This window comes from Theobroma umbraticum, unplaced genomic scaffold (genome assembly GCF_002168275.2).
Source record: "Theobroma umbraticum cultivar Fairchild unplaced genomic scaffold, ASM216827v3 scaffold_239.0, whole genome shotgun sequence".
Lineage (NCBI taxonomy): Eukaryota > Viridiplantae > Streptophyta > Magnoliopsida > Malvales > Malvaceae > Theobroma > Theobroma umbraticum.
In genome coordinates this window covers 1,058,985-1,083,973 of record NW_018397279.1, presented here as the reverse complement: position 1 = coordinate 1,083,973, position 24,989 = coordinate 1,058,985, and the positions used below count along the sequence as shown (strand labels likewise).

The following is a 24,989-nucleotide window of genomic DNA, read 5'->3' as shown; positions in this document are numbered from 1 at the left end:
TGCTTGCTTCCAATGTGGTTTCATCCTTGAAACTTCAGGAATACACATAAAATCAAAGCATACTCACTATTGAAAGGGGCCCATAAATCTGCAGCAGTAGATTTACTACATGCAAAACATGCATCATCAAACAGGCTCTGTCTGGTTTTTAACCATGTATCAATGATTAAAACAATATGTTCCTCCTGTTATCCAGTGGTTTAGAGAAAACTTTGTGCTTCCTTGCTTGATAGATTTGTTTTAATATCCTAATGGGGAATAAAACAAAGGGAATACGAAGGCAAAGGTGTACAAGTTATGGTTTTGTTCTTTGCTTCTTCTTTTAGCACTGGAAAGCTTCTGACTATGATACACCACTGCTTTGTTGAACGACAAAGAATCCAAATCCATGAATGTTTGAATTAAGTTGATCTGAATATTTTTTTTTTGTCTTTGTTAAAAATAGAAAAAAAAATCGATGAAATTAATTGTATGATAAGAAATTCAAAATATGTTAGACTTTGGAGTTATCTTAATGAAAATTTCGTTTTCTTTTTTTTTTTTTTACATTAATGAAATTTAAGAATTAACTAATAAATCTATGTACCATTCATCAATTTTAAAAATATATTTTCCATATCTGTATTCATATAAATAAAAACTATTAGCTAAACAATATTTTTATTAAAATGTCAATCTAATTAAAACATCTATCATTTCATGATTACAATTCAGGATAGAGGAAAATATATGATTCATCGTTTAAAAATAATATTTAACATAATTTAATTGCATAAATATTAATTTAAAATATATAATAACTCATTAATATATTAACTAGTCAAATTAGTAATTTAGATTTCTTATTAATATAATATTTAGTCCATATATAAACTATATATATATATATGCATAATTACTTATTAATATACTAATTCGTCAAAAACTATATATTAACAATATACTATAATAGTATATTAATATATTTATAAGTAATATATATAATAATATCTTGTGCAAAAGTTCTTGACCAAATTCTTCTTCCAACAAAGACGGTAAAGATGAAGAATGATATTACATCCTTCATACAATTTGATTCTGAATCTTTGCACAAAGCTTGAAAAAGGTACAAAGATTTATTTTGAAGATGCCAACACAACGGTCTAATGGGGAATGAGATTTAAATTATTTAGCAAACTGTCTTCCAGCAAAGGAGTTGACTAACATATTATATGTTATAATTAATAATTGATTTAGTCATAATATCATTTATGATTCTGTGTTATATAATGCCGATGTAGTAGACTAACATATTATAATTGATGATAACGTAACATACTGATTTAGTATGATAACTTAGTTACGTAACACTTCTTATCATCCATATCAATATTATATCAATATCATATGAATATAAAATGATAAATAATATTTTAATTAATAATAATTAATTAATTAATAATTATAAGTATTTATTTGATGTAAAATCAAAACATACGATAAATAAATAATTTATTTAAATTTTTTAAATAATTCAAAACTTTATTTAAACATGATATAAAATAAAAGTGAGGACTAACCTTGCCACGTCTCATCTTCACAAGGGCGGGGAATGAATGCTAGAAACCCCTAAATCTTCCCCTCTTATTTTCCTAAATGGTTAAACCTTAACGCTGACCTCTCGTCCGGCCAAAATATCACCTTCCTGGCCAAATACACGGCTAAGAAATTTGGAGCGAAGCCCTTTCTTTGATGGGCAGCATTCGTCTTTACATTAAAGTAAAATAAAGAAAAAGGTTCGTCTTTTTCAGCTTTGAAAACTTTTGAAGTTTCATTTCCGTCGATTTATTTCAATTGTTCTGCTGGAAAAGCTCGTGTGTGAATATTTTGGCTGATTGGATTGTTTTGTCTTTTTTTCTTCTTTTTAATTTGTTCTTTTTGTTGATGATTTCTTTGAAAGCGATGTGTGTCAAATTTTATTTTTTTTCCTCAATGGAGGGTCGAAAGTTTCGAACTTTCATAATGGGTTTGAATATTTTCTGCCAATTTTAATGGGTTATTCATAATTCACCTTGAGTTATCAGTTTCCATTGTCTCATTTTGAAGGTTGATTGAGGTTGAACACTTGAGTTTAATTTTGTACTAATGAGATATCACACTGTTGATTTTAGGAGGAAGGGGCTGTATAGATAACTTATAAGCTAAGGTAAAACTTTTTTTTATTTTAATTTCTGTAGTAGAATAAGTGGCTTTTCTTTCTTTTTTTTTAAAAAAAAGAAAAAGCTGTGTTCTTTGATTGGTTATATGTTAGTGTTAGCATATAACATTCTTTGTGTCGTATATTTAGTTTGATGATGTCTTTCTTGGAGCACATGGATTAAATTGATTGAAATTGGAGTGGAGAGACTAAATGAACATTTTGGAATGGTGTAGGGACTGGTCAGGTACTTTCCTCCATTGGAAATCAATGCAATACTATGAAAGAAATTCGCAAATTTATCAAAACTAATATCTATTAATAAAGATTTGAAAAGGTTTAGATTAGTTTTTTTAGTAGTTTTAATTTTTGTACATATTAACAGAATTTTTTCATTAATGCTTGCTTTAAACAAGAAGAGCTATTATTTATGATGGTGCTTCATCCTATTATGCTTTACTTGTTAATCTAAACTGATTTGGTGGCATTGTTGTAATGAAATATAGTTGTATCTAGAGCAGTAGTCTATCTGTCATGTCAGAGGCATATAGAGATTCATTTGGTTCGGTCGAGCAATGTAAAGCTGGACCAGATTTCTTTGGCTTCTATGCTCGTGAAATAGCTGATCTTTTGTCTCCAAATGAGAGTACCCTATCCACTTCCAATGCATCTGGGTTGTCCCAAGGCAAATATGGGATGGTCAATGGAAAAGAGGCTATGGACTGTAGCCATAAAGATGCGAGTTCATTATTTGAAAACAGCATAGGTGCTGGGTTTTCAGATTTCAAAAAAGGAAAATTGAAGGCATTACTTAGGCAGAGTGTGAATGATCTTTCAATGGAAGTTGATGAGGTATAGATTCTCTCTCCTTTCTACTCTCTTTTTTGATGATACATAAGTAATGGTTCCAGCTGTTGAAGATTTCTAGAATTTGATTTATTAGGAATGTTTATGGTTTTTGTACTCGCAAAATTTCTAGAGTCAGTATAGAATACAATATGCTATTTCTTTAGTTGTAGTAGTATCCAATGATTATATTCTCTCCTAAGTCATATTGAAACCATCCATAAAATAAAATTGGAAGTCTCATTGCCCTTATGCTTGTGTGCTCATGCACTATATCGCTTTCATAATTGTATGTCGTGCTGCTTTCAAGTGCTAATTTTGTTTCTAGTGATCAACATAGGTTCCAATACTGAATAGAGTCATAGGAGGAATCTTATGTTCCATTGTTCTCTCGTTTTTCTTTTTTTGCCCTTCCCATTTTAGTTGTTCTAAGGCTGAACCACTGTGGTATCATTTTCCTGATAACAGGTTATGGAAACAGTATTATCATTGTTGATATGAATTTTTGGCATTCAGTATGCTATTTTAAATTTATTGCACAAACATGTTCATATGTACTATCATTTACATGATCCCCTTTTTGGCACTTATCACCTTGTGGCAGCTTATGGCTTGCAGCCTCAATGGTGCCTTTCTTTTTGGATTACTTGAATTGCCTCTTTATGTTACCTTCTTTATATTTCCTTTAATTACTAAATGAACACTGACGCACTCAAGTAGATTTGTGTTTGGTTCCCATCTTCAGATGAGAACAAAATTGGCATAATATCTAAAACTCTTAAACTATTTAAGAAAATTTAATCAAGTCCTTATGCTTTTATTTTAAACCAAATAAGCCCTTATGACTAATGGTTGACTTAGTTATAATGCCACTTGTCATTCTATATCACATGGCACTGGCATGTTGTAATGGATGATAATATGGTATGATAATGTGATATGATACTATGATCATGTAATATTTTGCACCCTCCATATTAGCGTTACATCAGTATAATGTGAGCATAAAATGACAAGTAGTGTTTTGACTAATTGTAATTAATCAACTATGAATTACAAAGATTTATTTAATCCAAAATAAAAATATGTTGATACAATAGAAAATATGGACTTATTTGAATTTTTTAAAATAATATAAAGGCTTTTTTGAGTATTATGTGAATGTAACAATTTAAAAATGTGATTATTGTAGATGTTACAACCTGTCGTGGCCAAAAAAAAATTGTAACAGTTTAATAATGTGGTTATTGCAGATGTTAGATCCTGTTGTGGCCATGTGTCAGTTACGGTATAAGCTCAAAAGCAACAATTTGTTGACTGCAGCATCAAATGATAATGCAGCTAAAATTGCCTACAAGAAACCTAAGATTTCGTCTTCTTGCTCATCAGCTAGCATCACTGCAAATTCTTGTCCTATAAAATCTGGATCTTGTGAAGAGGTTATATTCTACTCTTGGTATAATGCTCAAGAAAACCCTCAAGTTATCAAGAAAATTCAATAAGTTGTTTTTTATTACGTTCCATTAAGTTTCTATAATTTATTTTGAAGTAAATAAACCTTCGTAACTAATGGTTGATTAATTGTCATTAGTCAAAATGTCGTTGGTCATTTTATGTCAATGCGATGCTCATGTGAAGGGCGAAAAATTGCACATCAACATGTTCCGATTCATCATCTATTGTGACATGTTAATATATCACATTAGCATCACATTGCATAAAAATGATAAGTGGTATTTTAATTAAATCAATCATTAGTCACAAGGATTTATTTGACTTTAAATAAAAATAAAAAAAAATATAGAGGTTTGATTTAATGTAAAAAAAGAAAAAAAAGTTTATTTGAATTTTTTTAAATGGTTTAAAAATTTTTTTAAATGTTATGCCTTTACTTTTCATCATCATTGTTGAATCTTGATACCGATTCCCCTTTGTATATTTCTTGCATGATAAAAAGAATAAGCACACGCATTTTCTTGAAGTGGCATATTAGATTATAAGAAATCTCAAATAACATGTATACTTGAACCGGACAGTTTGGAGACATGAACGTGCTTTTGCAATCCAACATTTATAATTAGGTTGTTGGCTGTGGAACATCGGTGGCATTTCATTTATATGTAGCATCAATTAATTTCTGCACCCATTTGCGCATATTATTGCATGTCCATGTATCTATACTGCTGTGTGCATGTGTTATTTGAATCAGCAGAGGCACTTTGAGCATGTGCTTTACAAAATCGGGCATCATTATTAGTTACTTATTAAAAATGTGGTTTTTGTTTTACTTTCTCATTCTTTCTAGGTGGAAGATGACTTGCGGTTCCTTTTAGAGAATGATAACCCATTGCTGGTAGAGGAAACAATGAAAAAATATTCTGATGAACTATCCTCAACGGTGATTTTCTAAAATTGTCATTTTCTATAATATATAACAATTCGTACTCTTCTATTTCATCTATGCCTCTATGGCAAATTATATGTCTAATAATATGGTAAATTATTGTTTATAGCTGAACTAAGGTGGTATATTATTCATTTTTCCAGCTATTGCATATGGAGCAGAAGCTTGAAGAAACTTTAGACACTATAATGTCCAAGTGTAGGTATGTTTTTCTTCCGAAGGAATTTGTAGCTTGAGTGTGCTCTAGACATAATGTTATTTAGCTACAGGGTAATAGGCACCTATTATAAATTTTATCTTTCAAATAAGCATTAAATAGTTCAGCAGAAAAGTTTTCTTAGATGGATGTTATAATACTGCCTCGTTTCACTTTACCTCCATCAGTGTAACTTCAATCCACAGGCCCATGACACTTTTTGAGAAGCAGCAGCTTCAAAAGTTGATTCACAAGCTGCCTCAGGAAAATCTTGTGCGTGTTGTAGATATTATCCAACACGGTAGGCCTGCTGGAAAATCTTGTGGTGAAGAAATTTTTGTTGATTTGGAACAAGAGGTAAAGAAATAGCTGTAAGGTATATGGTTTTTTGAGTTATTTGAGAATGTCTAATCTGTTCCAGGACTATGTCTTGCAGAAAAATGTAACACTATGGAGATTATATTACTATGTGGAATCAGTTGAGAAAGCCAAAATGCTTGCACATTCACAGTGTAGTAGAACCCAAACATTATAGCCATCCCTTCTGAGACTATGACTGGAGTTCAGAAGCCTTCTATTCTATCAAGACTATTAGCATATATCAAGCCTTCTAAGACCTTGTAGTACTTTAGCCCTCTTGCTTGAAGTAGCTATATGGACATTTGTCGGCATTGTCGAGCAGTGGAGATTTTCAAGATCTTCTCTGCAGATTCTAAAAGATCCTGATTGCTTGAATCATTTGTCTTCAGGGAATTGACAAAACTGCATTAACCCATAAATTTGATACCTTGGTATGGAATGCAGTATAGCTTTAAACAGCTCTGTACAGTCACTTGCTAAGCAAGTGAGATCAAAGTTTTGTACTTTCCTTTTATATCTGGTGTTTGACAAGCATGTTATATGCTTTACGGGCAGTTAAGTGAAAGTTTGGAGTCAAGCAGAGTTTCAGCCTTTTAAACTGTACTTACACAAAACACCCTTTATTTTTCCAATTGATAACAGTTAAAACAGTTTCACTTTGATGTCAAAGGATAGAATTTAAACCATTCAGCTTGCTAAAATGAGACAACTTTGATCAAACAGCCCTCAACTTTTGGTCTTCCTTCATTCTGTAAAGAGCTCATATCTTAATTTAATTAGTTAGAACTATTGTTAGTGATATAAACTGTAGCAAGAAGTTAACCATCGTGATTAGGGACATGTATTAATATTGAATTTCTGTAATAGATTCCTTAGTTGAGAGATATAACAGTTTTACAGTTACAAATACATATGGTTTTTTCTCTCATTTCTTTTCTATTGTTTGCTTTTTTGGGTTTCTTTAGATTCATCTTGAATTACACAGGTTAATAATTTGAAGCTTCACTGGTGTTTAAATCAATATATGCTGGAGTGTTGATTGGAAGTCATTGGAATTTCGAGAAATCTCTAAAAATTCTTAAATTATCAGGTTCCTTTGTTTCTTTCTTCAATTTACTTAGATTCTTAAGTGATAATGGTTGATACTTCTACCAACAAATCTTGTTTGGAAGATCTCCTTTCACCTTATTATGTTCATTACACTAAACATCATGGTTCGGTGGTGATAAATCCTAAATTATCAACTGAGAACTATATATTGCTTGGAGTTGTTCTTTTCTTTTAGCACTCTCCATCTGTAACAAAATTGGCTTTTTGGATGGTACAATCACACCATCGAAACCTGGATATGAGCTATTTGTAGCTTGGAATAGATGTAATAATCTAATTGTTGTCTGGTTGTTGGGAGTCTCAGACACCAATGTTAGCCTCTACACTGTTTTACATGAAAACAGCACATGAAATTTAGGACATTTTAAAAGAGAGGTTTATCCAACCAGAGGACACTCATATTTGCAATATAGTTTTTGTTGATGCAATCACAACCATTAATAAATGTTTAAAAATAGTTTCTGAGGTCTAATTTTAAGTTGAAGGATCTTGGAAAGTCAAAATATTTTCTTGGAATAGAAATAACTAGATCACACAAAGGGATTTTATTGTGTCAAAGAAAATATGCTTTGAATTAAATTGGAAAACATGATCTATTAGGAGCAAAGCCTACATTTACACCAATTGAGTTACACAGATCTAGCTGAATGAAGAATTCCATCACATTCATATACAGGTTTGAAGTTCTTGTAAGCTATGATGGCATAAAAAGGGTCTGAACCAGAAAGCAATCCGAGCCACCTCATGAACCAACTGAATGGTGATTTGTCATCTTGAGCATTAGCAGCAGTTGGTAATTTTCGGATCACTTCTGGCTGCGTAAATCCTTCGATGCACTGGAAATACTGCAGGATCAGTTGTACACGACTATATGCAGTTCCATCTCTCCAGGCACTGATGGCTTTCTCATAGAATAGTCTATTGCTAAAGCTTACAATGAATACCCCTCCTGGCCTAAGCACCCGAAAAACTTCTGCAAATACCTATAACGAGTAATCATGATCTTGGTCAGTTCAGACTTCAGACCCTTTCATTGATTCCTATATAAACTTCATACTCTGATAAACAAAATAACATCAGTTTACCTTCTCAGGTTGCTGAAGGTACTGTACACTAACAGTACATAGCACGGCATCGAAGCTTCCATCTTCCATCTCAAGTTTTTGATCCTGGTTTAGATCCTTGACAAAGAAGTAATCCAGCCTAGGGTTCTTGGCAAGCTCCTGAGCATTAAGGCCATGTCCAACCACTCTTTTGTACACAACTTCCTTTGGCAGATGACTAACCCATGAGCTCATAATGTCAAGGATCTCCGAGCCAGGTCTTAATCGCTCCCTATACAAATCTGTTAATATGGCAATGAAGCCATCATCAACATGAGTCACGAAGCGCGGAAAAGCATAGAATTCCCTGTCAGGAAACGTGTTGAGTTTGGTTCTGCCTTCATTGGTAAGCACCAGTCGTTTGATTCTGCCTGCTTTGTATTGGTTTGCTTCCTCGTTTTCATTCAAAGTGCTAGAAATTTTAAGTGGAAGAAGCCTGGTTTTGAATAGAAGAGGAGAGGAAGTTTGTGTATTTGCTGCAATGGAAGGGTGCCATGGCTTGGGTTTTGCGTGAATAGGGAGCATATGTTTTCAGGAATCTGAAATTGTTCCAATTTTTCCTAAGGTGCGCTTTCCATATGATTGCAGAAAAGCTTGGAGGTTTGTGGCTGTAAATACTTGCAGATATACACTAGGGGCCCAGAAAACTTGTGCCAAAATATGCTCATGTTGGGCTTTTATATAATGTATTCAATGTCATAAGGGCCCATATTTGATAATTAATTAAATAAATCACATTATGTTTATTGATAGAACCACAATTTGCATCAACCAAATATGTTTCATGTGACTTTTTGTAAAATTCTTAATTTGTAATAATGTAGATCTACTAGCAAGTTACACTAATTAATAAATATTAATCCGTAAAAGTAATTTTGAGTAATATCTTAAATAACATTTATTGATATTGATTCAATTTTGATACAAAGTTTTTGTAAAATTTCAACTTGCTTAATCCGTAAGATTAATAAATTATTTTATAATCAATAAACATAATAATATTTTTTGATGTGGAGAAACAAAAATCAAATCTGAAACTTGGTTTCGTAAGGATGGTATATATACACATTGATTGCGAAAGGGCTATCCTTGAAGACATTTGCATCTTTTATTGTACGTACCAAGCTTATTCATTGTAATATGAATTAGTACATAGCAGAGGTTATTGTTCCAGAGTTGCAGCTCTCTTAATTCCTTCATTATGGAGGCAACTGTTTACATCTATCAGGCGTGCCACCTGGTCCCCCAAACTTCATGGCTTCTTTCATGGCACCTCCAGCAGTAAAATACATCAAACCATAACAAACAGAATCCAAAACCTTGTTCATCTTGCTATGGTCAGCATCAATCAGATTGTAGCTCTCATTCACATATCGAATCCTGGAAAAGAAACCGAACACCCACCCCAGATAGCCAGGATACTTCCCACTCCCCATTGGCGGCCTATCCAGTTGCTGTAAGTAGGTACTTGTTGTCCCGCCGTATTTAACAACGTCTGCTCCCAGAGTTAAATAAGTAAAAATCTTCTTTGGCCAATATCCCACTGGTATGATTAAGTAATTCTTTTGAGTCACTAACCACCAGTTACCAGTCACATTATCCTATACCAGAAACGAAGACGACTCATGATTCAGTTTTTAAGTAGTAAGCATACCAGTTTGATGAATCTGAACTCTAATGCTAACTGGACTTCTATGGCTTCCAATACTTATTCGTTCAGTGATCTAACATGTATCAAAATTCAAGAGGAAAGAACATTGAGCATTACCTGAAAAATTCCAATGTGTTCAATCATCATTGGGTGATCTAGATCAATCAGATAAGCTTGACCCAGGAATAAAGAAGTATCTATCTGCACGAAACCTGGACACAGTAAATTGTAACAGCCGGTTGTCTGAAAATCATCAGCGTGTAAATTAACAATTCAATTCAATTAGATCAAGGTTATTTCCATCAGCTGTGGTTACGAATAAGGAAAAAAGAAGGGAAAACGAGTACTCAGATTCTTACTGTCCAATATGCAGTAAGTCTTGTATAATTGTCACCATATAAATTTGGATGCACCTGTGATTAACATTGAAGAAATAGTTATAAACATTAGCAAGTAAGAGTATTTATCTGCAAATCTTGCGTAGGAGAGAGGCTTTACCGCCCAGCCAGCTTCAATGTTGTTTAAATCAGATGTAGGACCATTTTGTACCCACACATTAGCCCTACTGGATTGCATCTGCTTTACCACAGGATTGAATACTCCCATAATTGCTGCACCTCCACGATATGTCCTCTCACCTGGAGGTGTCGAAATTGTTGCAAACTGAAGAGTTTGGGCAATGGATTTCAGTCAGTCAATGAAAAGTTTTTAATCATATCAGTTGGGGAGTAGATAAGTTTTAATTGAAATCAATAACTCACATATTTTACTCCCCTGTTTATGTCATTTTGTGGGTAAATTGAAGGGTTAGCATGAATGGGTACTGTCCCTTTGGGGCAGCCATGTTCGTTGTTGACATCTGATCTTGAAAATGTAGCTTCTGGAAACTGAGGTATAATTGGCTTCGTCTAATAACATAAATATCAAATGTGTTAGTAATTTGCTTGAAGCTGGCACTTCAGGCAATATTACCCTATAATAATAAACAAGGCTAGGAGCCAGAAGCAAGTACCTGAAGTTTGTGATGTCTAAGTTTCCGATGACTGAAAGCTGGTTGTTGGTAGATATTCACACATTTGAAGGTATCGATGCCATTTTGCTTGGCTTGTGAATGAAATAGTGAAGAATGTATGAGAATTACTAGCAACAAGTACAAGGCCATAACTGTGAATGAGAATGGTTGTCGACAATCCTGTTCTGGGAACTCAGTCAGTGTGGACGGACTTTGCTTGAGAGTGTGTAGTAGCAGTATTAATTAGCAACAAGCTTTGATAGATTTGCCTATCTAATCAAAGGTAATGATCAAACATAGAATCAATTGACAGAGAGAGAGAGAAGTCTTAATTAATAGGCTAATTGTTTGTTTGTGAAATGTAAGGGGAGCTTAATTAATAGGAGTTTGACTGGGAGGACATTTAATGCTCTTTCTGAAGAAAGACACATTTCATGGCAAAGGGGTGGAAAGTTCAATAATCGTTCACGCAGTTATAACAGAGGAACGACTGACTGGGGAAGTCATTTGATGATTTAGCAGCCACTTAGCAAAGCCATTCCCAAATGAAATATGTGATTGCAAACAGGCAGAACTCTACAAATTTTTCCAGGCTACTACCATAGCTTTCAGGCTTTGGAAGGCTCCTTCCTTATGACCCCATTTCCTCTTATAGTTGCCTGCAGGCTGCTGCTGCTGCTGATTACAAGGACGAAGAGCTCCTAATGCATGTCTCGTCTATTCTCAAAATGGTTTGCCTCTCCCTGGCAACTGCTCTTTCCCTTACTTCTCCAACATTGAAACTTTCTGCTCCTCTTTCAGTATCATTTTGTTTCCCTGTTTTGAGCTATGTCATGGGACCTGAAGCTTCCTGTCCATATAAATATTTCCTGTAGTTATATTCAATGAAGTGAAGAAGATTGGTTTACATATTCTTCTGCCTGGGTAGGGAGCATATGTTTTCAGGAATCTGATACGTGTTCCATGTTTTCCTGAGCTGTGGACTTTCCATGCGAAACACATTCATATGATTACAGAAGAGCTTGGTGATATGTGGGTGTAAACACTCCCAGACATCCATTTGAAGCCCACAGAACTTGGGTCATAATGGGCCCATGTTGGGCTTTCATATGCTTATTTACCAGTCCACTAATGGGTTCAAGTCATAAAGGCCCCGAGTTTGACAATTAATTGATTTAAGAGAACAAAAATGGGATTTTTTTTGTTTTTGGAGTTGCAGCACAGTCTATTTCTCTCCTTTTAATGCTTAAGTTGGATAAAAGGGTGTTTGAATTTGGAATGACTTTACAAAAAAAAAAAATAGTTCTATGTTATTATTACTATTAAGCTATTGCTTAAGTTAAAAGAAAAAGAAAACCCATTTTCCTTTTAGGAGACATTTAGTACGAAGTAATGAGAGTGGTAAAATTATGACATAATGTTATAAAAAGTTTTTAAATTATTGAAGAAAATTTAAATAAATTTTTATTTTTTATTACGTTCAATTAAATTTTTATATTTTATTTTGAGTCAAATAAACTCTTATGAATAATTGTTGATTAATTATTATTATTAATCAAAAATTTACTTATCATTTAATGCTCACATGACACTGGTATGGAAGATAAAAAATATTACATGATCATGTTATTATGTCACATTAACATATCATGTCATCAATAATTATAACATGTCAACATGCTATGTCATCATTAATTATAACATGTCAAAATGTCATATTAGCATCATATGATATAAAATGACAAGTAACACTTTAACTAAGTTAAAAATTAATCATAAAAGCTTATTTGATTTAACATAAAAGCACAAACGTTTGATAGAAAGTAATAAAAGAATAAAAATTTATTTAAAATTTTTTAAATAATTTAAGAGTTCTTTTAAGTATTATATCTAAAATTACTTTACAATGTTTGATAAGAGAAAAAAAAATCAATATAATGTAACATTCTATTACTATCACATTAGGCTTAGTAAAGAAAATCACATTACCATAAAAAATCAGTGTAATGTTACTTTATCAATTGCTTGGCAAGTAAAAAATTTTGATTTACTATTATTTTTTGTAATCATATTATATTGTAAAGCATCAAACGCACGTTAAAGTGATGAAACCATGAGAGCAAATCAAGACTTGAAATTAAAACATTTAAAACCCTTTTAAATGAGTTAAATGCTGCCGAATATTTTGAACCAAAAGCCTTATGAGATTCGATTTATTCAAATTCAAGAAAAGTTTATTTGAAAAGTGGGGGAAAAAGGTGTAGCTTCTAAATCAAAGAATCTTTTGCTAGAAGAGAAGGAAAACTCAACTTCAAAGTGGCAAGAGAAGACAAGAACAAATCATGCTTTGGGCTGCACCAAACGTGCAATGAGGTCTCATGTGAGATGATGTTTTGTGAAAAGAAAAAATGTCTCCAAATGATTGTTGCTCCCCACCCATTCCCGGAGAGAAAGGGGCTCTCCTCACCTTTCTTCAGACAAAGAAAGAGAAAAGATTCAATCCCATGGTCGACCTAATGAATGATCATGCAGTCTCAATTAAGGCCTAACACATGGAAATATTAAATTTTCCTCTTCTAAAGAAGAACACCAGGCTACCAAGAGACCACATTTGTACTCACAAGTATACTCTTTGCATATGCATCTAGCTATTTTGAATTTAAGATATTGTAAAATATGATCATTTACTCGAGGGATGAAGCATGCATTCGTGGGGTAGACAGGGAAACACATGGATCAGATTGAAAATGGAGGAAAAACCAAAGTGGAGTAGGGGGCTACCATGATTGGGATGCTTGCTACTTTTTGCCCTCTCATTCAATACAATATCATGGATTTCTACTTTCTAGTGTATGCATACCTTCTCAAGCCTTTTAATGACAAGTGGTGAGAGATTATAATGCTACATATACAACTTAATTCTTGAAGCTTGAATATAAAAGTAATAGTGAGATTATTAATTATTTAATGAGGAAAAGAGAAGAACCACCTTCTCATTCAGTGAGTGAATGATAATTTAAGGCAAACAACTTGCACCTTAAGCCTCACTGAATTTTCAATACCAAGACTTTGCTTCCTCAATTGTCAAAAGACTGAGAAATTAATTACTTTTAATAATGAACTATGGGTGCAGCAAATCATCTTTAAATCAAAAGGTTTAAACTCTAAAACAACTCTTGTATTATATGACTATTTTTTGAATTAAATTAATCTCTCACTTTTTATTATATTTAGATGAATTCTTGAATTTTGATTTAGATTTAAACAATCTCTTAACTTTAATGAAAATTTAATCTTTTTTATATTCACATTGTATATGATCCATGAGTTGGCGTGATCACGAGATAATTGATGTAATCTAATGTGTATTTCGTATGTAAAATTAGTGGATGGTTGGTACCATGTGTAATGCATGGGCCAGGTAGTTTTCATGACTTCATTTGAAATGTGCACGCCTCCTAAGCCAATCTTGAATGATGAAAAAATACCATTCTTTTTCACAGGCAAGACAAATTTTTATTGTAATCTATAGCAGTCAAGGACAAAGTTTCCAAGCATAGTGGGATATGCCAAAACCATGACCAAAGGACCAACAATGGGACAAAGGCAACCCCGACAGGAATCAAGTGCCAGATCGAACAATACTCCCAAGAGCTTGCCAAGGTCTGAACAGCAACATATAAAACAAAAACATCAAAGACATATGTCTCAAGTTATGAAGGTTTCCTAGGTCAAGATATATTTTTACTTGCTGTAAATATACATATATATATGTATATATATATATATTGGGGGTGAAAAAAGGGAAAGCCAAAAGAGGCATTGCAATCATGAAAATTGAAAAATGAATGATATCCAGCTAATTAGTTCTTCTAGATGCCAACCATTTGATAGTGAAATTGGACCATGATCCATTGCACGTGCACCTAGCACATATGATGAGAACAGAGTAAAATTAAAACCAAGCTCTCCTCTTTTATTCGGGTTTTGCCTCCACCAGGGGTCCGTACGTATATCCTATGGGGAAACTCACAGCTGCAAATGCCTAAAAATGTGTTCTGAATTGAGGCAAAGAGAGTTGAACAGTAGCAAGTGTTTTTGGTCGGGTGTCTGGTGCAAACATCCCTATCAAACACCGTTTAGAGCACCAAAAGAGAAAACCCAATCAAAAGGTTTTGAAAGTTTTGTTCTCTTTAAGCTTGCATAAAGGGTAGAAACCCACCAACCAAATGGACCCTCTTTGCTCTTCCTTTAGGGAACCCTGGTTTAATTAATATACTTGTCCAAGACTTTCACTACTCCTGGGTCTAGCGTTCATATAGGTTGGAAACAAAAAAAATTAAAGGGTCTTTAGGTATTGGAGGGCCTGGTTACAATGGAAAATTTAGTAGCATCTAAGCCCTTGGAAGAATGTTTGCCATTTTGGAAGTAAATTATAGTTTTAGACTTTATGGGTATAGGGGAGGAGAGGGGTTAGGTGAGCCTCAGTGCCCTTTGATTTTTATTTCAATTACTATTAATATCTAAGGATATTGATAAAATATATATCTACATATTAGATCATTTTAATATATTTTTTTTATTTAAGGCAACATGAATGAACATGATTAAGTATAATTTTAGAAGAATGAGGGATTCAAGTTCAACTCTTTAAATAGAGGGTTTATACTTTAATTAAGTCTTATCTGTTGGTGCAAATGAGGTTTTGAAGGTATTCAAGAAATGACAAAATTGACTTCAAGGCGAGCTTTTAAATAGACGCTATCTTTAAGATTTATTTCGCTCTTACCACTTGGTATGCAAAGTAGAATAATGCGAATAGCTTTAAGGATACAATAGCTTTTCATAATGTGACATAACCTTTGATTTTGAAAAAATACTAACATTATCTACTTCTTAGGATATTAAAACTAAGTCTAAATTGGGTCATATAGTCAAAATCTCATATGCAATTTGTTAGGCCCTACGTTAAGATCCATACTAACCCTATGAAATATTGTTTAGTTTGACTCGTTGATCTCATGATTTTGTTTTACAATAGTTGGTCTCCTTACAGGATCATGACATCTTTTCTTAATTTCTCTCTAAGAGCTTCTCTTTAATGTAGGATTTATGGTTCTACCCGTTGAGAGCATATCTCTTCAATATGAAATTTATATGATTCTGCTTTAGAACCGTGACATCCTATAAAGTATTGAGGTGCACATTAAAAGTATCAATAGACACATTATGTCACTTTATGTGACATAACTTTTGAGTTAAAATAATTTTTCATAATGTGACATAACCTTTGATTTTGAAAAAATACTAACATTATCTACTTCTTAGGATATTAAAACTAAGTCTAAATTGGGTCATATAGTCAAAATCTCATATGCAATTTGTTAGGCCCTACGTTAAGATCCATACTAACCCTATGAAATATTGTCTAGTTTGACTCGTTGATCTCATGATTTTATTTCACAATAGTTGGTCTCATGATTTTGTCTCACAAAAAGCACCTTATAAGTTAAAAATGATGTAAATCTTTAAATGTTCAATATTACTTTAATATACAATCCATATAAAATTCGTGGCTTCTTACAGGATCATGACATCTTTTCTTAATTTCTCTCTAAAAGCTTCCTTTTAATGTAGAATTTATGGTTCTACCCGTTGAGAGCATATCTCTTCAATATAAAATTTACATGATTCCGCTTTAGAACCGTGACATCCTATAAAGTATTGAGGTGCATATGTAATCTAATAATGTCATTTTCCTTTTTCTAGTAAAAAGATGCAATGACATTTTTATTACTTGCAGCAAATTAATTATTTGATTAAAACCAAAGTTAATTTTGCATTAAAAATTAAACAGCCACAATCACCATTATTCCAATTTGCCACGTATCTTTATTATCTCCTACATGCATCTTTCCTTTTGTATCCATTTATTAAATTACTTGCCATATAATTAGCTTGAATGGCAACAAATTCCAGCTCACGTTCCAAAGCTTTAACTATTTTACCACTTTTTCAGATTTCATGACTACAACAAAGAATCCTGGTGGATTTGGTTTAAATACATAAATCTGGCCCTTGGGGAGCCAGACACAATTGTATAAAAGAAAAATAGTTGCAAGGGATCATATCAAGCAAAAATGGTAGGTCTCTTCCCCCTCCTTTTGTTAGTTCTCTTGCTAGGGCTAGGACTCCATTTCCTTCTACAAGTTTTTGCAAAACAAGAGCCTGCAAACTTGCCCCATGGGAGTATGGGGTGGCCTTTGTGTGGGGAGACTCTTGGTTTCCTTAAGCCTCACAGATCAAACTCCATGGGAAACTTCTTGCAAGAACATTGCTCTAGGTATGTAACGAGAATAGTTAAGCAAGAATCATTATCATCATTGTCATTTTCATTTTTGAGAGTCTTTTACCTTCAAATATTATATTTCTTGGCTGCTGAGTAGCCTTGCCTAGTTATTTGTACAATTAATCATAGTCTTGTTTCATATCTGATTGGCTGAACTGACCGTTCAAATATTTAACTAATAACACTCAAAATGTTCCATTGCTGCGAGACAGGTACGGAAGAGTGTTCAAATCTCATCTGTTTGGTTCCCCAACAGTAGTTTCCTGCGACCATGAGCTTAACTGGTTTGTTCTTCAGAATGAAGAGAAGCTATTTCGGGTCAGCTACCCCAAGGCCATGCATGGCATTCTTGGCAAGTTCTCTTTGCTTATTGTTTCTGGGGATGTTCACAAAAAGCTACGAAATGTTGGGGCCAGCTTCATCAGTGCCTCTAAATCAAAGCCGAACTTCGCTAATTGTGTGGAAAACATGTCAATCTCGATGATGAATTCATGGAAAAATTGTAAACAAATTAGCTTCTATAAAGAAGTGAAAAAGGTGGGAGGTCGAAGACTATGAATCTTTTGTTTCAGCCTCATGCATGTTCAAATCCACCATTGACCTTGCTTTCTCGTATGCAGTTCACACTCAACCTTATATTGAAGCATCTCTTGAGTATTGAACCAGAGGAGCCACTGGCCGTCAAGATCCTGGAAGATTTTCTAACTTACATGAAAGGTTTTGTGTCTTTGCCAGTATACATCCCTGGAACACCTTACACCAGTGCAGTGAAGGTCCTGACATAAAGAAAATTTCAGCAACTGAACTTAGGCTATGCTATGCTTTAAGTTCTCTGATTCTAACATCTATGGCTACCTTTTTCACTATCTTTTGCAGGCTAGAGCAAGGCTTTCGGCAACTGTTACAGAGATTATAAAAGAAAGGAAAAAGGAGAAGTTGGGGCTTGAAGAAGGAGATTTCTTGGATATAATTTTGTCAAAAGGGAGTTTGAGTGATGAAGAAACAGTTAGCATTGTGTTGGACATTTTGCTTGGAGGCTATGAAACAACAGCAACACTGATGGCCTTGATTGTCTACTTTCTTGCCCATGCTCCAGATGCTTTAGAAAAATTAAGGGTAACTCTCTCTCTCTCTCTCTCTCTCCATGCATGCATAAATAATAGCTAAAGTTTTCTTCTTCTTTTTTCATTTTAATTTCTTTTCTAACAATTATAACCAGCAAGAACATAATGCAATAAGGAAAAGCAAAGAGGATGGAGAACCCTTGAGCTGGGAAGATTACCAGAAAATGGAATTCACCTGCAATGTAAGAAAGTAGTAAGAATTACCAATTTTTTTCTACAAGGTATCAAAGGAAACTTAATGGTAGTTTGTGTCTAGGTTGTTTATGAAGCAATGAGGTGTGGGAATGTGGTCAAATTTGTGCACAGGATAGCTCTTCAAGATGTCCAATTCAAAGGTTAACTTTTTTTTTCCTTCATTATTTTTGTTTTCTTTTTCTTGTTGCTTTTTACTGTTTTCTATTGGGTTTTGGTTCCTAATGGTATTAATTCTTACATTTTGAAGACGAATCTGGTCATTCATTGCAGGATATTTCATTCCCTCGGGATGGAAGGTTCTTCCTGTCTTCACAGCAGCTCACTTTGACCCATCTCTTCATGAAAATCCTTTGGAGTTTAATCCTTGGAGATGGACTGTACGTATCCCCTTGTCTCAAAAGCTCCTCAAATGAATGTCGACATGCATGCTAGCTACCATGCATGTTATATGTATAGCAAATAAATCCATTCCTTGAGCAGTTCAATACAGGATGAAAGGGCAATATATAGAAAAAAGGAAAAAAAGAAATGAATGAAAAAGACATCAAGGCAATAGCTAGCTAGCCATGATGCTTGCCTGACACATAAATATAAAAAGGCTGCATTAGCCCGCAAAAACAATGTTATTTTGTTTGTTTTTTCTTCCTCCTCCGTAATCGAATGGTCGGGGCCATATTTTGCACAGGATAAAGCAACACGCAAAAAGGTGATGCCATTTGGTGGTGGTCCTCGGCTATGTCCAGGGGCTGAGCTTGCTAAAGTAGAGATTGCATTCTTCCTTCATCATCTTGTCCTGAATTATAGGTAAAATTTCAGCATCAAAGTCCCCATTACATATAATAATGGGATGCATGGATTAATTATACATATGTCAAATGGTCGGGCTAATTGATCCTGCAAAGGCCATTGCATCCCACTTAGGAACCAGCACAATAATTAGCTTTCATGTTTTCTTTAATTCATCTGAAAATTGTCTATTTAACCTTGCTAGGCAGCAGCATAGACTTTAATCTACACCCTACTGTTCTGGGTTTGGGATTTGGATCTTAATGAACAATATTTTCTTCACCAGGTGGAAAACAATGGCAGATGATTTCCCTCTTGCTTACCCCTATGTGGAGTTCAGGAGAGGCTTGCTTTTGGAGATTGAGCCAGTAGGAGCTATGCTGGAAAAGACACCTAATTGTACTACTCGAGTATAAACACAATAATAAGATATATAGTACTCTTTTATGAAATTAATAATTGTTTATATCCATTGGAAGAATGGTAAATTCAGGTGTAAAATTCAGTGGTATGGAAAGCCTTTGTTTCCCATTGGTGTCTCAGCCAAGCTATGTATATGATGTTGTCATGGATAAATTTCTTTGAAGAAATTAAAAATAAAAGAAAATGCATGTGTTTATGTAGGTTGATGATCACTCTCTTAAATAATAATAATAACAATAATACAATATAAAAATTAAGAAATGTCGTATATGAATTGTGACGATAAGTGTATTTAAAAATAATTAAGAAAAACTTACCCCAATAAGATCAAGATTGCACCAAAATTTTAATTTTCTGTACCAATGGTAAAGAATAAGAATTGGACGATGAAAATGCGAATTTTTGATAAATTTGATAGGTAAATCATATATTATTTTATAACTTTTATTTAAAGTATGAAAAATCATCAAATTATCTTTATTAACTATATTTAATGTAAAAATATTTTTATAAATAATATGAAAAATCATCAAATTATCTTTATTGACTATATTTAATGTAAAAATATTCTTATAAATAATATTAGCCTTAAGGTTCTTAACAAATATCTTTATACCGGTGGATTGTTGATCAAGCAAAATTTGGGAGGCACAAATGACAAAAAAACCAAATTCAAAGCCGCTTTGTGTAATAGCTTTTGTAAGTAGGACATAATGAGAAATAAGTTAGTAAGGAAACCCTTATTAGCAAAAAAGGAAAAACTCTTTTCTTGTCTAATAGGTTTCCTTGAAGGTTAAAGCCTATCAGTTTTCTCCTTCACTGAACTTCCACCTCTACTCTCCGATCGGATTCTCTCTCAACTTTCTGGTGAGCTCGCCCGCATATGATCTTTACTTATTCTAACCCCAACTTTGGTTTCTTTTTTTTGCTTTAAATTTATTCAGATTTTAGTTTTCCCCATTGTTTTTTAGGTCAAAGATTTTCAATTCATTGGAAGACAAAAAAGAAAAATGTCGAAGTCGGTGATGGAAATGCCTCCAAAGGGCGGGTTTAGCTTCGATCTTTGTAAAAGAAATGAGATGCTTTCAAAGAAAGGTGTCAATCCGCCATCCTTTCGTAAAACGGGTACCACAATTGTTGGCTTGATCTTCCAGGTACTAAGTATGAGGGAAATTGAATTCTGGGTTTCAATCCTTTTTCTTATTTTACCAAGAAAAATGTGTTTTTAGCTGATTTTAGCATATAATTTGGAATTCAATCTGGGTTTTAATATCTGTTTTCTTATTTTATGAATAGAAATTGGCTCTTTTAGCTGTATATAGTGTGTTAATTAGATACTCATGTGGGTTTTTGATTGGTTAGTAATGGTAACCTTTAACTCTTGCTTGGCGGTTTTAATTGTTGATTTTTAGATTAAAGAGTCGAACAAGGGATGTATTATATTGATGAAAGTATGCTATAGACATAGGGAAGTTGAATTAGAGTGTTGTTAATCGTTACTTCTTCCAAGTGGGGTTATTTGAAGGGGAATTTGGAAATAGTTGGTTATAGTCCTAGGCTTTAGGATTTTGTTAAAGTGGCCACTTCGTGATTCAGTTTGTGCTCTTGTGCTTGTAGCTTAAGCTTTGTATCATAGCAACAAATGATGGGCCCTACAAAAGTGAACTAGAGAAACTAATTACGGGATTAAATTTTGTTGGAATGTTTTACCAATGCGATTGGCTTGTTGGGTGATTTTATTTTAAACAGTGGTCATGGTTCTTTGTGGGTTATGTTGTTGATTCGTAGTTCATAGGACAGAAGCAGATATGTTTATTGTTGGTTAATCTCTGCTGCAGAACTTATAAAGACCAAAATAGAATCAGCACCATATTATTGTCAACTTCTCATCTCCTTTTCTTCATCTTCAAGCATGTGGAAGAAAGATATGCAGACCTTTGCAGCTTATCTGTCCTAATTTTTTTTGCATAACTAGGCTATCCTGTCCAGCTTAGTTCTGATGCTATTTATGTGATGCCATTATTCTCACTTGAATTTGTGTATAGGATGGCGTTATTCTTGGGGCAGACACAAGAGCAACTGAAGGACCTATAGTTTGTGATAAGAATTGTGAGAAAATTCATTACATGGCACCAAATATTTACTGTTGTGGAGCTGGAACTGCTGCTGATACAGAGGCAGTAACTGGTACTTTCTGAAATTGGTGTTTAATATGGTTCTGCAAACATCAGCAATTTCTTTTGAAATTGCATGCTTAACACCTAGGTTTTAAACTGTTACATTCACATTCTCATGTTACTGTAGCTAACCTATTGTTGTGGTGTTATACATATACCCAGACATGGTCAGTTCACAGCTTCAATTACACCGCTATCATACTGGTAGAGAGTCAAGGGTTGTTACAGCATTGACCCTTCTCAAGAGGCACCTTTTCAAGTAAAGTTTCTCTTTTTGATCTTCTTTGGCTGACAACATACCTCTACATAATCTATAGAGAATATGTGATTCTAACTGCTTGGCAATTTGTCCAGCTACCAAGGCTATGTCTCGGCTGCTTTGGTACTTGGTGGGGTTGATGTCACTGGACCTCATTTGCATACTGTGAGTTTTTTTCAACTGTTTGGCACTTCAAAATGACAGTAGCTTTTTTTTCTTCTGTATTAGTTTGACTTCTTATCACCGCAACGGTTGATTCTGCAGATATACCCTCATGGATCAACCGACACATTGCCATTTGCTACAATGGGTTCTGGTTCTCTTGCAGCAATGGCTGTATTTGAATCAAAATACAGAGAAGGCCTTACTGTAAGTTCACCTATTTCCATTCTTGCAATATTTTGAAGATTGAAGACATAGACTACCTTAACATGTTTTACAAGTATGATTTGGTTTGGATGTAAAATCTTTTGTGATAAGTGTTTTCCATGTAAAATAAAATTTTGTATGCATGCACAGTGTAAAAGTAAAATAAATCAGTGTTATTCAATATTGAGCAACTACACCTATTTTTGGTTCATTGAATCTGGGTCACTGACTTTCCTCTTTGCAGAGAGATGAAGGAATAGCACTTGTCAGTGAGGCTATATGCTCTGGTATCTTCAATGACCTTGGAAGTGGAAGCAATGTTGATATTTGTGTAATAACCAAGGTTTGTTGTTACTTCCCAGCCACTTTAGGAACGGACATCCTATGTTCATGTTGATGCAAATTTCTCATTTTAATGAATTGTGCCTCAGGCTGGCAAGGAATACTTGAGGAACCATCTACAACCTAATCCTCGCACTTACACTAGCTCCAAGGGCTATTCTTTTCCCAAAAAGACAGGTTAGTCATATGCTTTACGATTTCAACCCATTTTTACTATATATATTGATTTCTACGTGTTTTCACTTTCTGTAAAAGAACAAGAAGAAAAAAAAATGCTATGTTTCTTTTAGCAAAGGTCTGGATGTAGTATGATTGAACTAGGCAACCAGCATGTTTGGTCGACATGAAATGGCAGAGAATTTAAATGTCAGCAATGCTGTACATTGGTCTAATAGTTGTTTTAGCATGTTTGGTCGACATGAAATGGCAGAGAATTTAAATGTCAGCAAGGCTGTACATTGGTCTGATTGTTGTTTTAAGCAACTAGGCGTGGAAATTACTCCTTAACTCTGCATTGTTTTTATCTTGAAATGACATTACTTATTATTTTCCAAGTTACTGTTGTAGGTTGTTTCATTTCCTTTTTCTTGTCCTGAAATTCTATGGTTGCAGAGGTCCTCTTGACAAAAATCACACCATTGAAAGAGAAAGTGGAGATCACTGAAGGAGGAGATGCGATGGAAGAGTGAAACTATTGACCTGTTACGAGATCAGATTTGTAGCCTCACTTGTTCTCTGTCAAAGAACTGTTTTCTTCTGCAATTGTCATCGGTCACCTAAGATTTTGTTGGTTAATCTTATGAGGTGTTTTGAACAATTTAGTAACGATATGATTCACATGGAATTATCTCTCCATCACCATTTCTTTTTTATCTTTGCTAGTCTCTAGACTAGCTAATATATGGTAAGTCTTACCTTATTATCTCATAAATCCAATGCTTTGTTCTATTCCAGTGACCTCCATAGTTGAAAATCTAAAGATCAAATCTGGATTCTTTAGTGCTACTATTAGTTTTCTTCTCCCTGTTGCTTGCTCTATGGTAGCCATGTTGGCATGTTATCCTCTGTCATGGGTTTCCCTCTAGAGAATCTTCTATGGGGAGGAAGGATCGTTCTATGGATGAGGGGGCAGGAAGCTTGGGTCAGCAGAAAGGAGTAGTTGATTTTGACAACTAGATAATGAAGTAAGAGAGGCAAAATGGATTGGGACTGAATTGGATCAAATCACACGGCCAATACTTAATGGGGCGTAGCTTGTTGGGCTATTCACCAACCCTAGCTTGAAGAAGTTGACCTTTAGAATGTGAACAAAGATGCCTTGTAGGGCAAGATCTCTTTGCCTTTCATGCCATTGTTAATATAACTTCATACGCTTGCATTTGACCTAAAAGAAAACAGGCAATTGGGGCATCTTCCTATTGTTGGATACACAGTGACTTGATTATAGGTTGATTTTAACTGTCTTTGCATCTTTGGACTTTTCTTCACTTTAAGCTGATTGAGCTCGGAGCATTGCGCCAGCCTTACTCTAGTACCAAACAAAATCTTCTTACCTGAGCACTACTAGGTTATCCATGATTCAAGATCTTCATAGATGTTCATCACACATCTATAGGAAAATTCATGTGTTTATCCTTTTGCATGAATTTGAATTTAAAGCTCCCGACATTCTAACATACAGTCTAAACATAAAGTATAATATTTAAATCAAAAATTAATTATTCAAAAAAATTTAAATAAATTTGTATTTTTTCATTGCAATCAAATCTTTATTTTTTTTACTTTGACGTCACATAAGCTAATATAGTATGTTGGTATGTCATAATGGATTATTACGTGTGTATAAAATAATAACTGATATTTTGATTAAAATCAATTAATCAAATATTAATCTTAAAAGTTTGTTTAATTAAAAATAAAAATACAAGAAGTTGATTCAATGTAATAAAAAATAAAAAAATTTTAAATTTTTCTAAAAAATTTAAGAATTCTTTTAGTATTATGCTGAAATATAAATTTTATGCATGAGATCTAAAATTAGCATGCACATTAAAAGTATCATTAGACTTTTTTTTTTTTTGAATGTATGTAATTTTCTTTCTTTCAA

The 24,989-nt window shown here is 33.7% G+C and overlaps 5 protein-coding genes across 13 annotated transcripts; 3 read left to right on the top strand and 2 right to left on the bottom strand.

The window, feature by feature from the left end:
• Positions 1-1,565: 1,565 nt before the first annotated feature.
• On the top strand, positions 1,566-6,496 carry LOC110427721 (bromodomain testis-specific protein). 7 transcript variants are annotated; one of them, XM_021443288.2, is made up of 9 exons: positions 1,566-1,775; positions 2,151-2,185; positions 2,327-2,423; positions 2,683-3,028; positions 4,276-4,461; positions 5,328-5,420; positions 5,570-5,628; positions 5,829-5,979; positions 6,059-6,496. In XM_021443288.2, exons 4-9 carry the CDS (start codon positions 2,711-2,713, stop codon positions 6,155-6,157), a joined length of 906 nt encoding a protein of 301 aa, XP_021298963.1. In that variant the 5' UTR covers positions 1,566-1,775; positions 2,151-2,185; positions 2,327-2,423; positions 2,683-2,710; the 3' UTR covers positions 6,158-6,496. The 7 variants fall into 7 exon arrangements, with proteins under 7 accessions (XP_021298963.1, XP_021298957.1, XP_021298960.1 ...); XM_021443282.2 differs by having other exon boundaries at positions 5,811-5,979; XM_021443285.2 differs by lacking the exon at positions 2,327-2,423 and having other exon boundaries at positions 2,698-3,028; positions 5,811-5,979.
• A 1,139-nt stretch (positions 6,497-7,635) lies between these two features.
• Positions 7,636-8,909, bottom strand: LOC110427723 (S-adenosyl-L-methionine-dependent methyltransferases superfamily protein). Its single transcript, XM_021443290.2, has 2 exons — positions 8,178-8,909; positions 7,636-8,075 (listed from the first exon to the last, which is right to left on the bottom strand). Exons 1-2 carry the CDS (start codon positions 8,718-8,720, stop codon positions 7,722-7,724), a joined length of 897 nt encoding a protein of 298 aa, XP_021298965.1. The 5' UTR covers positions 8,721-8,909; the 3' UTR covers positions 7,636-7,721.
• Positions 8,910-9,394: 485 nt separating this feature from the next.
• Positions 9,395-11,008, bottom strand: LOC110427989 (protein neprosin-like). Its single transcript, XM_021443656.1, has 6 exons — positions 10,859-11,008; positions 10,608-10,754; positions 10,345-10,509; positions 10,206-10,259; positions 9,964-10,089; positions 9,395-9,796 (listed from the first exon to the last, which is right to left on the bottom strand). Exons 1-6 carry the CDS (start codon positions 11,006-11,008, stop codon positions 9,395-9,397), a joined length of 1,044 nt encoding a protein of 347 aa, XP_021299331.1.
• Positions 11,009-16,971: 5,963 nt separating this feature from the next.
• Positions 16,972-19,892, top strand: CYP724A1 (cytochrome P450, family 724, subfamily A, polypeptide 1). 2 transcript variants are annotated; one of them, XM_021443541.1, is made up of 9 exons: positions 16,972-17,201; positions 17,420-17,744; positions 17,828-17,980; positions 18,084-18,323; positions 18,427-18,513; positions 18,588-18,666; positions 18,797-18,903; positions 19,212-19,330; positions 19,599-19,892. In XM_021443541.1, exons 1-9 carry the CDS (start codon positions 16,999-17,001, stop codon positions 19,726-19,728), a joined length of 1,443 nt encoding a protein of 480 aa, XP_021299216.1. In that variant the 5' UTR covers positions 16,972-16,998; the 3' UTR covers positions 19,729-19,892. The 2 variants fall into 2 exon arrangements, with proteins under 2 accessions (XP_021299216.1, XP_089641687.1); XM_089785561.1 differs by lacking the exons at positions 18,797-18,903; positions 19,212-19,330; positions 19,599-19,892 and having other exon boundaries at positions 18,588-18,671.
• A 553-nt stretch (positions 19,893-20,445) lies between these two features.
• On the top strand, positions 20,446-23,835 carry LOC110427733 (proteasome subunit beta type-7-A). Of its 2 annotated transcripts, none has more exons than XM_021443305.1 (9): positions 20,446-20,602; positions 20,707-20,889; positions 21,781-21,922; positions 22,075-22,171; positions 22,267-22,336; positions 22,436-22,540; positions 22,785-22,883; positions 22,972-23,059; positions 23,495-23,835. In XM_021443305.1, the coding sequence occupies exons 2-9, from the start codon at positions 20,746-20,748 to the stop codon at positions 23,569-23,571; spliced, it is 822 nt and encodes a 273-aa protein (XP_021298980.1). In that variant the 5' UTR covers positions 20,446-20,602; positions 20,707-20,745; the 3' UTR covers positions 23,572-23,835. The 2 variants fall into 2 exon arrangements, with proteins under 2 accessions (XP_021298980.1, XP_021298981.1); XM_021443306.2 differs by having other exon boundaries at positions 20,453-20,602; positions 20,687-20,889.
• The last annotated feature ends 1,154 nt before the right edge of the window (positions 23,836-24,989 follow it).